General features: G+C 49.5%; 2 protein-coding genes across 2 annotated transcripts in view; both read right to left on the reverse strand.

Moving 5' to 3' along the window:
- Window positions 1–2,590, reverse strand: part of MAN2C1 (mannosidase, alpha, class 2C, member 1) — a 15,940-nt gene extending 13,350 nt beyond the window's left edge. Inside the window, exons 1-2 of the mRNA XM_009886703.1 lie at window positions 2,565–2,590; window positions 2,164–2,301 (exon numbers count right to left, since the gene is read on the reverse strand). Of these exons, the coding sequence (XP_009885005.1) occupies window positions 2,164–2,301; window positions 2,565–2,590 (164 nt within the window). The remainder of the gene's footprint in view (window positions 1–2,163; window positions 2,302–2,564) is intronic.
- A 104-nt stretch (window positions 2,591–2,694) lies between these two features.
- Window positions 2,695–16,160, reverse strand: part of SIN3A (SIN3 transcription regulator family member A) — a 37,558-nt gene continuing 24,092 nt past the window's right edge. Inside the window, exons 11-21 of the mRNA XM_009886670.1 lie at window positions 14,038–14,248; window positions 11,829–11,945; window positions 10,850–11,088; window positions 9,683–9,866; window positions 8,938–9,511; window positions 8,253–8,422; window positions 7,099–7,272; window positions 6,167–6,259; window positions 5,728–5,822; window positions 5,241–5,448; window positions 2,695–2,925 (exon numbers count right to left, since the gene is read on the reverse strand). Of these exons, the coding sequence (XP_009884972.1) occupies window positions 2,695–2,925; window positions 5,241–5,448; window positions 5,728–5,822; window positions 6,167–6,259; window positions 7,099–7,272; window positions 8,253–8,422; window positions 8,938–9,511; window positions 9,683–9,866; window positions 10,850–11,088; window positions 11,829–11,945; window positions 14,038–14,248 (2,296 nt within the window). The remainder of the gene's footprint in view (window positions 2,926–5,240; window positions 5,449–5,727; window positions 5,823–6,166; window positions 6,260–7,098; window positions 7,273–8,252; window positions 8,423–8,937; window positions 9,512–9,682; window positions 9,867–10,849; window positions 11,089–11,828; window positions 11,946–14,037; window positions 14,249–16,160) is intronic.

A 16,160-nucleotide genomic window follows, 5' to 3' on the forward strand; every position in this document is an offset into this window, starting at 1 on the left:
TTTAGTAAATTCACAGGAAAACGGAGGCAGAACCTGAGCAGAGGCGACTCGTCTCTCTGTCCTTCGGCCTAAGCAACTCGGCAACCATAGTCCTCCCTATCCCCTTTCTCCCCCCTCAGAAGCGCTCCGAAATTTCATTGTGTGTGATCGGGAGGAAGGAAGAATCCGTAGACGATGATTAGCCCTGATATTTTAATGGAAATACTGCACTACAGTCAAGTTTACAACATTTGAATAGAAATCACATGGATTTGTGGGCCGAGGATCACATTACAGAATACAAAAAGCAAGTTCAAATAAAAAGAAGAAAAAAAACCCACAAACCTCTGCTATTGTACAGGCTGGGAGCAGAGCTGGGATGTCAGACGGAGACAGGGGTCTCCCCGCAGGCGTATCCGTGCCAGCCCCCCCTTGCGCTCAATGACATGCAGGCACAGACTCCTGGGACAAGACACCCACCAAGCAGCAGCAGCTGGTACTTCCAAGCAGGTCAAAAAGTCTCAATAACCCCAAGATTTTCGCTTCCAAGATCACCTTGAGCATACAACCAGGAAAATAAGGGGGAAACAGAGAGCGGAGTGCACCTGAAACCTTTGATGTGGAAGAGGATGCGGCAAGAGCCCCTTCCTGCCCAGTTACAGCAAAGGAGGAGAAGCGAGACGGGTAACTTATTGCTGGCAAACTGTGAATATTCCCCGATGGGCTCTTCCCTTCTATTTCCCTCTCTCCTTAGGAGGCTCCTGTTTGAGATCTGCCTGCTGCACATCGGCTGCCAATGAGTAGTGGCCCCTCAGGGCCATGCATTTCCACCCCGGCTCTCCTGGTTGCAGAAGGGCCGGCGAGGCACACGTCCCCCTCCGCACCCGCTCCCCAGCCTCTCCTAGAGGGCAGCTCCAGTTCCAGGAGGAGACGACCTGCAGTCTTGGAAAAAAAAAAAAATTCCTGGGAGAGGTTGAAGCAGCAGCAAAGCCCTGCTTGTGTCTCCCCAGCCAGGGACGACGGAAGCCGTTTCGGGTGCTTAGGACTGGCAGCGTGGGTTTGTGCAAGGAAAGCTGCCTCCTTTGAGGAGGAGAGACAGTGCATTTGTGTCTGTCGTGGCTTACGAAGTCTGTGCCGACTTCTTTTTTTAAAAGCGGAATCTTCTCCCGTGTTTTAAATATCTGCCAGCGCTAAACTTCTATACTTAAAAAAATATATATCCCATATGTGGATTTCACTAGCGAAACGCACTGAGACCCGCCCCCCTCGCCCTTCGCTTGCACACACGCACGCACCGCACACAAACACACACGCAGAGCAGCTCTATCAAATACTGGTTTGGTACTTCAGATGATGTTTTCTCCAATACTGAGAGGGAAAAATACATCAGCACGATCAACCCCAGCTAAGTAGCTCAGCAACACTTCCCAAAAGCGAAGGTCCTCAGAGCTGGAAGACTAGGTGGATAAGAATTACCCACCAGAAAAAAAAAATAATAAAAAAAGAAAAATTAGAATTATATAATATATATTTATATATCTTAACAGGCTGATTATACCTCGGTTGTGTTAACCGCAAAACACACACGCTGCCTCTGCTTTTTCCTCTCAGATTGTGAAGCCAATCATATAAAATGGTTGGATGCACCACCCCCTCCCCTTTCCCATCCCAAAAACTGCATGCTGCACGGTGCCTTTCAGACCAGGAACAGGGCTGTGGGGGAGCGAGCGTCTTCCTCCAGTTAAGAACAAAGACATTCTTTTTATTTACAAAAAAAAAAAAAAAGAGAAAAAAGTTTCCACACAAAAGCACTACAATGATAACTCCCTTTGGTAAAAAGTGTAATAAACGTCTCCGTCGGTCTGTCTAATTCTCAAGCCACCTGGTACTATGGTACACAAGAAGCTAGTACAGTTATGCTAGCACATCAAGCATACTTCCTTTAATAAAAAAAAAAAACAAAACAAAACAAAAAAAAACCCAAATGGACAATTTGTACATTTATTTACAAAAAAGGAGGGGAACATGTTAAAATCGTGTTGTTCTCTGTTGTGTGTGTGTACGTACATGTGTGTGAAAAGCTGGTGCATGGCACTAGGAGAGACTAGTAAACAAGCAGGTACAAAAAAAAAAAAAATTAAAATAAAATAATGAACAGTTCCACTGGCACTAGAAAGGACAGACCGATCTGCACGGGGTGAGTCCAGCCTGGGAGGGAGGAGAGGGCGGCAAGAGGAACCCAAGGGTCCGCTCCGTGAGGTGGCGTCGGGCCTGTCCCCGCGCAGGAGCGTCGAGGGAGGAGAATCTGGTCGCGACAGGCACCTGGGGATTTCGGGACACATCCAAGCGGTCCGATAACGGAGAGCCTCCGGTTCTCTTCCCTCGCCGTTGGGGGCCTCCGGGGAGTCAAAGCCTCAACAACTGCTGGTGTGTACGAGCTCGTTGTGTTTCTCTGGGATGGCTCAGTTCAGAGAAGGGTCCTTCCCGCCCTCCGGGGACGCGTGCCGAAGTCAAAGGGCCGGTGGCCCGCGGTCCCAGCGGAGATCCGCATCCCTACGAGGAATCCCGCTGGTGACGGGTTGTACCAGCCACGCACTAGTCGAGTGGCCATGTTACGGAGATACACAGTGAGGGGAGAAAGGCATCTTCCTCCTTTCCTTGATGCGCGCACACACACACACATCTCCCGGGCTCTTCCCTTGCCCCGGGGGAGTTTTAGGGTGTCTTGAATATCGTGCCGTATTTGACGCGGTACTTGTTAATGCTCACAAAGTGCAGGGTCTCTGTGTCACAGGTGGTGGTGCAGGGCACCAAGCCCTCCAACCCTTCGCCCATTAGCCACTTGTTTGTCTCGGCTGCCATTTCGCGGGGCACGTGCTCCTTGGTCCATTTGTCCACCCAGGCCTGGAACCGCTGGTGCAGCCGCTTGCTCACTCTTTCGTGGGACTACAGAAATAGGAAGAGGTGTTAGAAAAAGGCAGCTTTGGCCCCCAGACTGCAGCGTTACGCAAAGCTCGGCTGCTGGTCGACACAACCGAGGGGATCAACAGCCAGAGAGAATTTGTAACCGGCTTTTGCTAACGGCAGAGAAAAAACTCTGATAAACACCCCCCGGTCTCCTCTCCAGGGCGGTTACAGCCAAGGTAGAAGCCCAGACCAGGCAAGCCCCGCTCTCCCCGGCCCTGGGGGTCTGCCTCCAGCACGGTCCCAGGAGAGAGCGAGATCAACATGGATTACACATGTCAGGGGGACCCCACTGCTATGGGAAACGAAGAACCGGGTCAGGTCTCAAAGGTCTGAGAACCACTGGCTTCACAGAAGGATCAGGAGAGGAAAAACTGCGCACGTTTTTGAGCATCCACTTAAGGAATGTAGAAATCGAGGACGGATGGCTTAAAGCCATGACTTTGAAAACCATGCCTACAGTCATAATTGAAAACATTAGCTATAATTAAACCTCAAGATTAAAACTTAGGCGTTTTACGATTTGTTTTGTTCTCCTCCCAAAGGCTGACTGCTGCTCGGTGTTCGCTGTTAACATCTGATAGATTTGCAGTTCAATGTAGCTTCTGCAGCAATTTCGTGGTACTTCAGTCCCGGAGGGGCTATGCTGCACGCTACGTGTTTAACAGTTCAGTAATCTGACTGGTGTTCGGATCCTCCGTGATAACACCGGCACGTGTTACCCTCTTACAAGGTAACTTGTCCTTGAGGTTTGTGGCAGTTGAACGGGGTAACCGGAATTCAATCAAATTCCTCAATATCGGCATTTCAAAGAGCCGCTACTGAAATAAAACACTCTCATCTGGTGTGAACACAAGTTTAACGCAATTACCTTACAACTAATGAAATAAACCCGTTATTTGTATTTCATCAGCAAGAAACAGACGGTAAACAATTGTTTTAGAGGTCTAAATACGCAGCTGAGACGGAGCTGTGAAGGATGATTTGCTAGGCAGGAAGCCGTGCGCACCTCTCTCTGCACCTCCCAGTGAGTTTTCTCAGTGGTTCGCTCAGAAAAGCAAATAATTTAATAAAGTGAATACAATCTCTGCAGCTATAGAAAAGACTACTACCGACGGAGCCTCTTGTATACCTCTGCTTCTAGTGGCTTCAGGCAGTAACTTTTGCCTCAGTCTAGCAGGTTGCACTCACTTTCACATCCTAAGTAATGGCATTCTGCTTAATATTGTGCTTTAAATAGATTATAATAGAATTATAGTGAAGTATTTCAAACCCCAAGTCTAAATAGCCAGACTGGAACCGGCGTTTGCTGGTAAAGCTCTGATGGTTTTCTCTATTGGATGGAAATATTCCCATGGGAAGAGAAAAGTAACCGAGTGTCAAAGTGTTCCCAGAACCACATCAGCTTTCTCCAACTGAGCCTGTCTGAATTTGGCCGATCTGAAGCCACAGGCTCTTTTCATCTTCAATAAACCCCAACCTTTATAGCTGAAAACCAGCTGGGAGCCCTTCCCCTCCTGCATCTCCCCTCCCCACCTATCCCAGTGACATCCTCCTTCCCTTGCCCCAACGGTTACTTTTAGCACAGAGAAGCAAAAGCAAATTAAAGTAGCTTCCAAAAGTCAAATTCCAATTTAAATCAGCGATCACAAGCTTTGACTACTAGATGGCAGATGTCACAGACCCTTGGGTCCAGGACTTCCAAGCCCCGCAAAAAACACCCACGGGGATTTTTCTGTATGGGTGACCTCACCACTCCCGTCCTCGCCACAAAAAACAGCTTTTCTAGAGCTGCTGCCGCCGCAAGTCGGCTGCGCTCTGCCGTGTCAGAGCGACCTGAGGACTCCCACTCTCCGGGACTGTGGAGACAGGAGATGATGAGGGGATGGTACCCAGAAGGATCCAGGGGGACAGAAGGCATTTGATGGTCTGCAGTCTGATTCCTCTTTGAGGAAAGCCTGGAAGAACACGCAGTCTCATGTGTCACCACAAGAACATGCGGAAGACAGGTCTTCCCTAAAACAGGGAGAACACCACCCACGGGAAGTACCTCCTGGAAGAAACTGAGAGCTTACGGTCGACACCACTGTCCTACCTTAACAAAAGTCTCTGGAGAGGAGGAGAGATGGGATGATGATGAGAGCTTGAGGTTGAGGAAGATAAGATTACAAAGACTGCTACATGCTACCCACCAGGATCCCCAAGGACATTCCATCTGTCTGTCCCCACCTGACCTTTGGGAGCAGGGGGCCCGGGAACCACCAGCCACCCACCCCAGTCCTTCCGCTCACTCCTACCTGCTGGGCTCGCAGCAGAGCGGTCCTCCTGTACATGTAATCCTCCGATTTGATCACGTACACCATCTTATAGGAGTTCAGTTTGAATTTACACTCCAGCTTGTCCAAGCTCTCCACGTTCTCCATGGACTTCTTACTGTTTCCCTCCTTCCCTTCCTTCTCCTGCTGCTCCCGACCACGCTGACACTTACGGATCCGCCTCAGATTCCTGCAAACCAGAGAAACCCCTCTTGGAATTAGCGCTCGCCCTTTAGCACTGCTAGGCTGGACGTAGCTGGTGGATCTGTGCTGGCTCCTCAAAAGTTGGCAGCACAACTGCTTTTAGGATGAAGAGCAGCACGGTACCACTACACCGCGCTGCCAGGGTAATAGTGGCTTCTGTCGTGGCACTAAAACACAGGTGAGACCGACCACGCAGCGCTGTGACGGAGCACAGTCGGCTCTGCCCTCTACGGGGTTTGGTTCACGGCACAACCTGGCCACTCACCTCGGCAGGAAGACCGGTTTCTGGGCCAGGTGCTCCCGCAGCTCAGGGGAGGTAGAATCGGAGTTGACGTACCGCTCCACGTAGTCTGACCAGCGCTGGAAGGGAGCACAGGGCACAGGTCAGCCACGGCCTTCCAACCAAACAACATGGGATGGTTAAGGAGGCTAAGCTGGAAGTTCTACGGATGAACCCAACGGCACTTTTGAAGGCTCTGTGCATCTCATCCCCCCAAAAGGCAGGTACAACGCTTCTCTATACGGTTTTGAGGGTTTTCTAATACAAAATAAACCAAGGAGGATTTGCCTATTCGTATCGCTGAAAGCTTTAGAGCCTGTTCTTGATGTTTCCTTATCTTGTGCTAACGGACCACAACAAGAGTCAACTGGAGACCCTCCACCCTTGACCATCACAGTCAGCTCTCTGGACAAGCCGCTCTTACCTCTGCTTCTACGGGGTCATCAGAGTTCTCCTCTTCTGTGTCCAGCAGCTCAATGGTTAACTGAACTTGACCTCTGCTCTGAATGAACATCAGCTATAAAGACAAAGCAGAAGGGACTTCAGTGCGAGGTTTCAAATAGAAACACAACACCCTCCACTCTTCTCCGGGGCAAAGGGAGAACGAAGCAAGTTGGCATAGAGTTTTAAAGGGAAAAAACTGCTTCCCACGTGCCTGACAGCAAAGGGAAAACACTAGGGAAATCGCACAGTCTTTGAGGAACAGGAAAATTGTAAAGCTTTCTGAAAAATCTTTCTTTTATTGTTGTTTCTGGAGCAGTGCGGGTCCTTGAGCCCCCAAAATAAGTTTGAAGGCAAAGGAAAAGAGGTTATACAGGCAGGCTTTGATCCAAAGTACTTCACTCACTCAGAAAGGGCCTGAACCACTTCCCACGTCTCAGGCGAAGGACGTATGGGTTTGATTAGCACGATGCACCAGGTTTATTTAGCAATGTATGCAGTCAGCAGTGATTTAACGCCCCCTCAGTATTAGCACATCTCCCCACAGTCGACAAAGGTTGAGACACGAGAGAAACGGGAAAGTTTGAGCCGACAAATTTAAAACCCGTGACAGCAAAGCAGTCGCTATTATACATCCCAAAGACGTGGTGAAGCACAAGGGATATCCGTCACTGTTCCAGGAAATATATTGCTGCTTGAGACCTCATTTCCAAGGGGCCCTTACAGAAGCATTCACCGACGTGCCAAAAGCTGGGGACACGCCACCAAAACCTTCCTTTCAACTTTCAGAGCTACAGAAAGTCCTCAGGGCTCTCAGGTGCCTAAAGAAGGCTCTTTTTTTTAAGAAGGGAGAAGTACCAGTCCTTTAAAGGCATCCCCCCTCACTGCTCGCTGCGGTTCGCAGCCTGGCTTTACCTTGAAACAGTTCTCCTCTGACATGAGCTGCTCAGCTTTGCGCTGGTAGGCGGCCTCCAGAAGCGTACGAGAAGATTGGGAAGCGAGAAGACCTCCTGTTGCTCCGTTGTTGTTCTCCGACAGGTAGAGGTCTGTTACCTGCACGCAGATCTCATCGCTCACTATGTGCTGGAGCTGTGTAAAAAAGGGAGAACGGGGGGGAAGGTGTTCATCGGGGAGTCTGCTACATGCCCATCAGCACAGAACATAAAGAAACAAAGATATAACCACGGGTAGGAGCCCAAGCAATAATAATAATAAAAAAAAAGGCGGAAAAAGCATGAGTTTAAGGCTTTTCATAGCTTCTTTGTGTTGCAAACGATCCCTGCTGCTATGGAAAAAACAGCGTATCTTTAAAAAGACGTGGTATATCCCCTCCACAGCAAGGCGCTGCTGCTGTGCCTGAGCAGAGGGGTGGGAGAATTAGTCTCAAATCCTTGTTTTGTGCAAGTTGAAAAACCAGAAGTCGCTCGACTGTCTATTGAATTCCGGTTAATCTCTAGACTGAAGTACAGGGCTTCTGAAAAGCAGCACTACCCTTCTGAAAGAGGAAAGGCCTTTCAAGCCATTCCACTTCCAGCCCCTTGTGTCTGTTTTTTGTTCTTTACGCTACAAAAAGGCACATGAAGAATTTTCCCCTTGGTCACACATTCTTCCTACCAGCCCAATAAAAGGCCTAGAGTTTAACAGCCAAAATGAGCTACTCAAACAGCCAGATAAAAGACACAAAGCTTTTTAGAAAAGCCATACACTGCTCCTACAACACTGATGAAGAGGAAAAAAAAATTATTTAAATGCCATTTAATTCTTTTTCTTTTTTCAAAGTTAAAGGAAGATTAGCTCTGGAGATACTTTGAAATTGAATACTTAAAACCTCTGGAAAACAAAGGGAGAACTCTAAATGCAGAGAGAGGATATTCTCAAGAATTTAAATACATCAGAAATTACCTTTTAGCATGTCTCTTTACATCAGTATTACACAGCTGGGTTAAAACCACCCAGAATTTACCTGCTTACCCCTGAAATTCCCCATTTGGGCATACAACATCCAGCAAACATCCCGGCTCCTTTCCCTCCCCCGGACCATCCCCCCTCCCGCCTCTGCTGGCAGTCACCTGTCGAACGATGCTCTGGATCAGCTTGTCCATGGTAAAGGCGATGTAGGCGTGAATGGTGAACATTTCGCGCAAGGAGTCCTCGTACTGCGACGAGTCCATGTTCCCATCCAGGAGATTACGCACCATGTCCAGGAAGGCCGGGTAATAATCCTCCACATCGATGTCCACTGCAACAAGAGAGAATGGGAGAGATGAAGACACCACCCCCGGGAAGCGTCGCTTTGAGTTTTGGTCCTCAGACTACTCAATCAAGCTGAAGGGTGACTGGAATAGACTTAAGTTTGTCTTTTATAGACATTTAAATGAGTTCTTTTAAGGCCACGGGTACTTTCACAATCTCTCGGTTTCTAGCGCTAGACTCCTCCATGAGGCCTTTATTTCTGGAAGACTTTTAAAAAAGCTTTTAGTTAGGGAACTCAAGGATACTTTAGATACTCCAGTGTAAAATGAAAGCTCTTACGAAATAACTGCCATCCGTTACCATTCTGCTATCCGAGTGCCACGTACCCCACACCTTCCCATCTCCTCCCTCAATTCAGTGCTGCCCAGTGATAACAAAAGAGAGATCCCCCCATCACATCACCGCTGTAACATGCCTGAAGACACCGAGTAAGCCCTGTTGACACGCTACCAAGAGAAGCATCTTTCTTCCCCCGCCTCCCACCAGAAGGCTCCCACTCACTCGGCTCCTTCAGGCGCAGCTGGATGGCAGGGCTGTCGCTCTTGTCTCGCTTTATGCCCAGCACTTCCCTCTCCCACTCCCTTTCCCGCGTCTCCTCTTCGATCTGTCGCTCGGCCTGGGTGCAGATCCGCAGCAGCCGCAAGCACAGGATCTGATGCAGCCGCATGAAGATGTACCAGTTGCTGTTCACGTAGAAGAGATTGTAGACCTCATCCATGCCCCGCAGCTTCTGGGCCGTCGTGTTGTTGAACATCAGCTTGGTTTTAGGAGGACTGCCCCCGACACCGTTGTGCTTTTTTGCAGCCCCAGTAGCTTCGTCCACATCCATTTCCTCCTCTTCTTCCTCTTCCACATCCGAGAGTTCGCCTCGCTGAGCAAACAGCAGGTCTGGAATGAAGTGATACATGATCTGCTTGATTTTGTACTTGTCCTCTTTCTGGATTCCCGTCTGCCGCTTCACGTGGTGGATGATGAGAGAGGCAGCGTCTTCCAGGATCTGCTTGTCTTCGTAGGCTAGTGATAGGTGCGGGCCTGTGGGGACTCCAGCGTTGTCTTCTGAAGCCTGCTCTTGCCTCTACAGATGAGAAACACAGCACAAAAATTAGTCCCAACCACCTCCCTCCACCCAAGACCCTTTCAGAAAGCTCTGCCAGTGGCACAGACCTCCTCCCTCATCGCGCGAGCTGAAACCGCGCTCGCAAACTACGTAAGCTGGAGGGAAGGAAACTATTGGTGACCATCTCACCTCATCATAGATGCTTTCAATCTCATTGAGGAGACTCTTTGACCTCAGGACCTTGGTATCATTCTGCTTGAAGTTGATGCCCTGGTGGTCCAAAGATTTCAGGTAATACTTCTCATTCTGCTCTCGCCAGACTTTATTAAATCCTCTCTGGGCTTCTCGCCACTCTTCCTCTTTCATCTTTAACCTTGGATGAAGAAAACGAAGGAGGTCTAAGAGGGCTGCTCTGAGCATATATGGAAAACCTAGGCCCATGGTTCCTGGCCAGCACTGAGAAGAGCTGAACTCCTTATGAAACGGGCGTAAACGAAAGCTGTCCCACAGGAGGGAGCTGTACAGGAGGGGGCACAGTTCTGTACAAGAGCTGGCCCAGCTCTCCACCTGCTGAAAAGGGGCAGCTTAGTTTGGATAATTAACACAGTTATCACCTTGCAGCAACCTGAGCTTCCTGGGAACGGACTCCTGAACCTCGACTCAGCGTCTCAAGCAAAGCAACCCCCGATAAAGCTCAAGACCCGGCTCAGGGGACGAGCGTCCTTGCAGCAGGGTGGGGAAGCTGTGACCTTGCAGGTGTTTTGGGTAAGGCTGGTACCCCCGGCTCTCAGAGCCCTGAGACACAGGGGCGACAGTCCCACGGAGATGGGAAGAGTTTATCTCCTCCTTACACACCTCCACGAGCTTCCCCAAGGAGCCACAGCACCCACTCCCTTTTCTTGACCGAGGAAAGGGAGGTTGAGAAGGGAAACCGGCCTGGGAATCCGAGGGTAACGCAGCCACCGCAGTCTGAGCCCACGGTCACGTACAGCCACGGGATTTGGAACGGGATCAAATTTAGCCCTGGATCCATCCACACAATACAGCGGCCTCATCTCACACACGATGCCGACACCCGGGAAGAAATAAGGTTTAAGAGGAGAAAACAAAAAGGTCTACATGCCTCCAGCTGAGCTGGTACGGTTTTTGTTTCCGAAGGGTAATTCCCTCTTTCTAGGTGATTATTAAGAAATACAGCAAAAGACCAAAACAGAACACGCACTGCTTAAATTACAGCCTTGTGGAGGTCACACCCTTTAGAGGCAGAAACTAGCTACTTTTACATAAATCTGGACCATTTATGGTGAGTTATCCTTCGGCAGAGCTCCCGGGGCAGGGCGCCAGAGCAGTCAGTACCTTTTCAGCACGATGGGAACAGCCACGGATGGGTTCTTCCGAAGCCCATCGATGATGTCGGCTGCTTTGTCAGCATATATCCTCTGGAGAGCCTTGCGGTGGATCACCTCCGAAGTGCCACCCAGAGTGTTGTCCAGCCGGAATTTGGCCTGCTCCTCGGCAGACAAGCGCGAGAGTTTCTTTTGGATTGCCTCGAGGACGCGGATCGTTGCCAGGTTGGTCTCCAAGACAACATCCAGCTGAAGCGAACGGTGCATTAGCCATCGTTGAATAGATAAAACATGATACTTCACAGAGGCTAACATTTAAGTGACACGAAACAAGAAGCCGCGCATGTTTAACAAGATGTTCTCAAGCAGCGGTTTTCCATGTTCGGCTGCTCTAAAATAATCCAATTATATTTCACCTGCTACCTAGATAATACTGCGTAAGAATTTAAAGGCTACCAGAATGATACCGCTAGGAAATTACATTTTCCACCTGGGAATAGAACACAATTGACAGTTACTCTACAAGAGGACGTGCTGAATCTGAGCGTATTCCGGTAATTGCCAAGCTAACTTCCATTTCTAGTCAAGATGTCAATCACTTAACATCCCGAACGTATCGCTTTTCAGATTATTACAGGGGAGCGCACGTTCGCTTGCGCTACGTGGGCACTTAAGAACAGAAAAGATGCATCGGTTATATGCTGGCCATTAAACAATTTCATCCGGAGCAGCGTGAACGAAGAGCTCTGCACAGAACGCGAGGGGCAGGGGCGGTAGCGTGGAGCGAGAAGTGTTTACGCAGCCGCTGCTTCTTGCATTAAGAGAACACGAGCTTTTATGCAAAAAAAACCCAAACCCACTCAGGTGACACACACACAATATAAACAGATTCCAAGAAGTAGTATTAAAAGCATAATTATAACAAGATCACTAACTGTTCACGCAACCCCAAGCTTCCCGAGACATGAATCAAGGAAAACCAAAATTACCTCGAAACGCTCATCCTCGCACCTGTAGATGTGCTCTTCGTATTGCGTCTTCTTGGAGCTCACGAACGTGGAGTCTTCGGACCAGGATGGGAAGGAGACCCAGGTGTCATTCAAAACCTTTGAGGGAGACAGGGGGAGACAAGAGTCACGATCAGCCTTCCGAGGGGTTCCGCTCGGCTGGCTCCGAGCCCACGCTTCTGATGGGAGGATCTAATCCCCCCGTTGGAAAAACCACGTGTCCTTTCCAGAGAACCCCAAACAGCCAGACCCGAAACATCCAGGCAGCCTGAGAAATTCATTAGCGAGAAAAAACTTGCAAGGGAAAAGAAAAAGAAAGGCAAAAGGAGATTTTCCGTTACTTTTCAGTCAACTGCAACCATGTGTGTGATTCACCATCGACAACAGCGGGTGGTCACCACGTCAAAGATGACTGTTAAGACAGTACATGGTTTCTACCTCCAAATAAGGCTAATTGGGAATACAAATCCATACTCCATACATTTCCCGACAAAGCAGCTGAGCACCTGCAGCTTTCACCACCTCCGAAACAGGAACAGAACATTCACAAAAACCTCAAAGAGACCAAAAGCAAAGCAACCGAGATTTTGGCAGGTAGTCTTGAAAGCCAGGCCCACTGTTCATAAACCCGAAGCCCGAACAACTGAGTCGTCAGATTCTCACAGGAAGAAAAGTTCATAACTGCATCACGCAAGACACTTTTGAGACACGTGTCAGGACTTAGGATAAAAAAAACCGAACCAACTTACAATCGTCTCTTGCCCAGGTTGTTTTCACTATCTTGCCACCACTTCAGCTGAACACCAACCACCACCGCTAACCGCGTGACTTGGTCACCCACATTCGTCCTCCTCATCTCTCAAGGAGCGCAAAGACATTAAACCCGTGATGTTCCCAAACGGCAATCTCCTCGCTGTTTGTCGCGGGCGCCGCTGCTGACTGCAGCCACCCAGAGAAGGGATTTCTGGGGTTCTTCTCTCCTCCAGCGAACGCTCTTAACCAACACGTTTATTAACTGGCCTTCAGCAAGAGTCCTGCGCACTCACCTCCAAAATATTACCTTCAACAGCAGCGAAGGAACAGGATCAGCCAGTGCCATTCCCGCTTTGATCAAAGGGTCATTACAGCACATTAACGACAACGTACATCTGATCCTGCAGCACTTTCTCAAGAGACCAACGTTGACTCCTGACCAAGGCGGCTCCCCTGGAGGGAGCCCATTTCCCGAATCGACGCACCGTTTCTCAAGACAAGAGGTCTTCTTAGCATTTCAGGCAGAAAGATAGAAGCATGTGAGGAATATGCGGGAGAATCTGACTACAGAACACGTAATTTCATAGAATGGTTTAGGTTGGAAGGGACCTTAAAGATCCATCTAATTTCCTTCTAAGGTTGGACTAAGAGACAACTCTGAAAGCAGACTAAGTGGGAATTAAGTGGGTAAAAAGGCAACGATAATCTGGAACGACATACTGCCTTGTAAAAGATCGCTGAGATCACATTAAGACCATACACAAAACTAGTTCTGTCACTTCCTACTTCGAGTCTTTAACTTTGTAATCTTAAATGTTCTTTTCACCCATTGTACTATGTAAACCACCATACGTATCTAATGCTCCTACATTTTATTTCAGCAGCTAAACACCACAACTATTACGTTGGGGTTTTTTCTCCAGCTGTTCTACCCCCAACGCTTTATGCAACCCTTTCGACGAGCACCACCGGAGAAGAGCTGATGCCAACCACCGAAGCCACGTGGGTATCGCATCTCCCAGCCGCCTTCCGGCATAACCCATTCCTAGACCGATGCCTCGCCCCGTGCAATAGCTTCTGGCCGCCATCCAGACGTTTAAAGGAGTGCTGAGCGCTCGCTCACCCCCAAGGAACACCTCGGGGTGTGCTCACCTCCGGCTCCGACAGGTACGGCGATGACGCCGAGCCAGGACGGTACGCCCGCACACGCCTGGGTGCAGGAGCTGCTCCGTGCCCAGACGGCAGCAGCACAACTCAGCTGTACGAGAGCAGACGTGCCCCGACATCCCCAGGAACCTTTTCGGCATAGCGCAGGCACACAAAAATCAAATCAAATCCCCAGCCTGTTCTTCTGTTCCCCTCGCCCTCGCTCCATCCATCCGATACGGCCGGGAATAGCCTTCCTCCATCACGCCGTTCCCAGCCGAGAGCATCTTACCTCTTTACACAGCGGAGTCCGCCCTGTGCACTTGGGTTGCTGGTAGCTCTTGGGTAAGGCTCGGTAGCTGGAGCCCAGTCTTTTACAGGAGGCGTAGTCTATCTCCATGGCAATCCCCTCGGTAGCCCGTTCCTTCGGATACGTCTCCATGTGAACAGACTCTTTATACCCCAGAAAGTTTTTAAACCAAGTGAACAATTCTGGGAATTTCCTAAAAAAAATAAAATGAGGAAAGTGAAAAAACTAGCTCAGTAGAAATCAAACGGCGCTGAGCTGCGATGCTGAGGCTACAATCGATTGCTACAGACGGACTGCGTCCAAGAAGACCCTCCGAATTATCAGTCTGGGGAGAGAGGACCCTCTCTGCTTAATCCCACTTCCACAGAGCCCGATCAAATGGGAAGCGAGTACCCGTTTGCTGATCAGGCGGTGGGTCGCACTTGCGGTGCGACTAAGGTGCTTTAGGATTGCCAGGGATGCACCGACAAGGACCAATACGCCCTCCACACTCCTCGGGGGTACAGTCCCCGCGGGACAAGCGACACGCTAGGAGGAGCAGCCACCTCTTTCACCGCCTGAGCAGCAGCAGCCGCTGCGGGGTCACATCCCAAACTAGCCCAGCAGTGAACCCAGGCCACGTCCTTACTTGTTTGCCTGTGTTCTTAACCTTCAAACAGACCCTTTCTTTTAAAAAGCGGCAGAAAGAAACAGCAAATCAGTTCTGTAACTGCACGACAAAACGCTCCAGTGCTGAGCGATCGCTTCCACCAGTGCTGCCTCCCCCGGCAACACAGACCAGCACAGATTATGGAGAAACCTTTGCCTGCAAGGGCCAAGTTGGCTTGTAGGGAGAAGTTTTCCTTAAGAATTTATTAGTCTAAAATACCGCATCTGTTCAACTCCTCTTATCTCCCGCAAAGCTCCAGCAATATGAGGAATTGAACCTGTTACTGCGGCTAATTGAATCACTGCTCATTTGTTGCTTTTTCATTACATGACAGAAGACAACGTCCAACTCCAGAGTAAGAAAACGGTATTATACCTTTCCCAATACAGATATTCACCTTTATAGCTACGAGCACAGACAGAAGATGGGAGAAATCCCAAATTCTTCACCTTTCCTGGCTACAGGTAGCGTCCTGCTGATGTCTGACTAATTCCAGTGGCGCTACGGAGAGAGTGGAAGCTCCTGGGGGCAGTTTCTTTGCACAGGAGCGGATGTAATGGGGTCCTGAACCCAATTTACGTTGCTATTGCCTTCTCCCTTGGAACCAGGAACCCGATTCGCAGGAAGAAGGAACATTAATCTTGCCGTCCAAAGCTGATGAGAGGATATCGGTTGGTGTTAGCTGATTAAGGCAGGGTTGTTCTGTACACTACCGGCAATTATGGAAGTCCTAATTCCTACAGAAACTGTAGTATTCCTTATTTTTGGCTTCAGGACAGAATTCAGCTGCTTTCTGGGGAATTTTAGTGAGTCTATATCAGCGCTCTTTTTTTAGGTGACATTTCCTATGTAATTAGACAGCCGCTCTTTTCTGAAATGAAGTAATCTGTGATTCTAGAGCAAGAGACTGCAATAACAGGCTGCTAAATAATTCTGTTTGCTCTTCTGAAAAAGGAAGAAACGCAGCGAGCAGGTCAGGCACTGCTCTTGAACGCTGCCAGCCTGCCAAGACGTAGCTAGGAATCCCTCTCTCATCTCCTCTCGGGTAAGGAATAGAGGAGGGCGGTGCGGAAGAGCATGAAGGAAAACCGAAGCGGGGCCCTTATTGTCCTGCTCCAATAAAGGAGAAGTCCCAAAGCCTAAAGCAGGTGGCACCTGCCACAGTATGACCACTGAAGGGCTTCCAAGAACTACCAAGGATCTTCCTGCCCCTACGGCAGCACGTGGCACCTTACCACGTACAGTCGTGACACTGGGGCCGAGCTGGAGGGAACGGGAGAGGAGAGAACGCACTGCCACACATCAGCGGGTGCAATCATTTAGCGGACGGACAATTAAGCGGTGGGAGGCTATCCAGATAAAAGTCAAGCCGACCAACAGCGGAGGAAGTGGGCAGCGCAGGGGGACTCCATCTCAGATGCAGTTTGTGGCCCAAAAAACCACCGCCCGGCTCCTA

This window comes from Charadrius vociferus, unplaced genomic scaffold (assembly GCF_000708025.1).
Source record: "Charadrius vociferus isolate BGI_N301 unplaced genomic scaffold, ASM70802v2 scaffold356, whole genome shotgun sequence".
NCBI classification, from domain to species: domain Eukaryota; kingdom Metazoa; phylum Chordata; class Aves; order Charadriiformes; family Charadriidae; genus Charadrius; species Charadrius vociferus.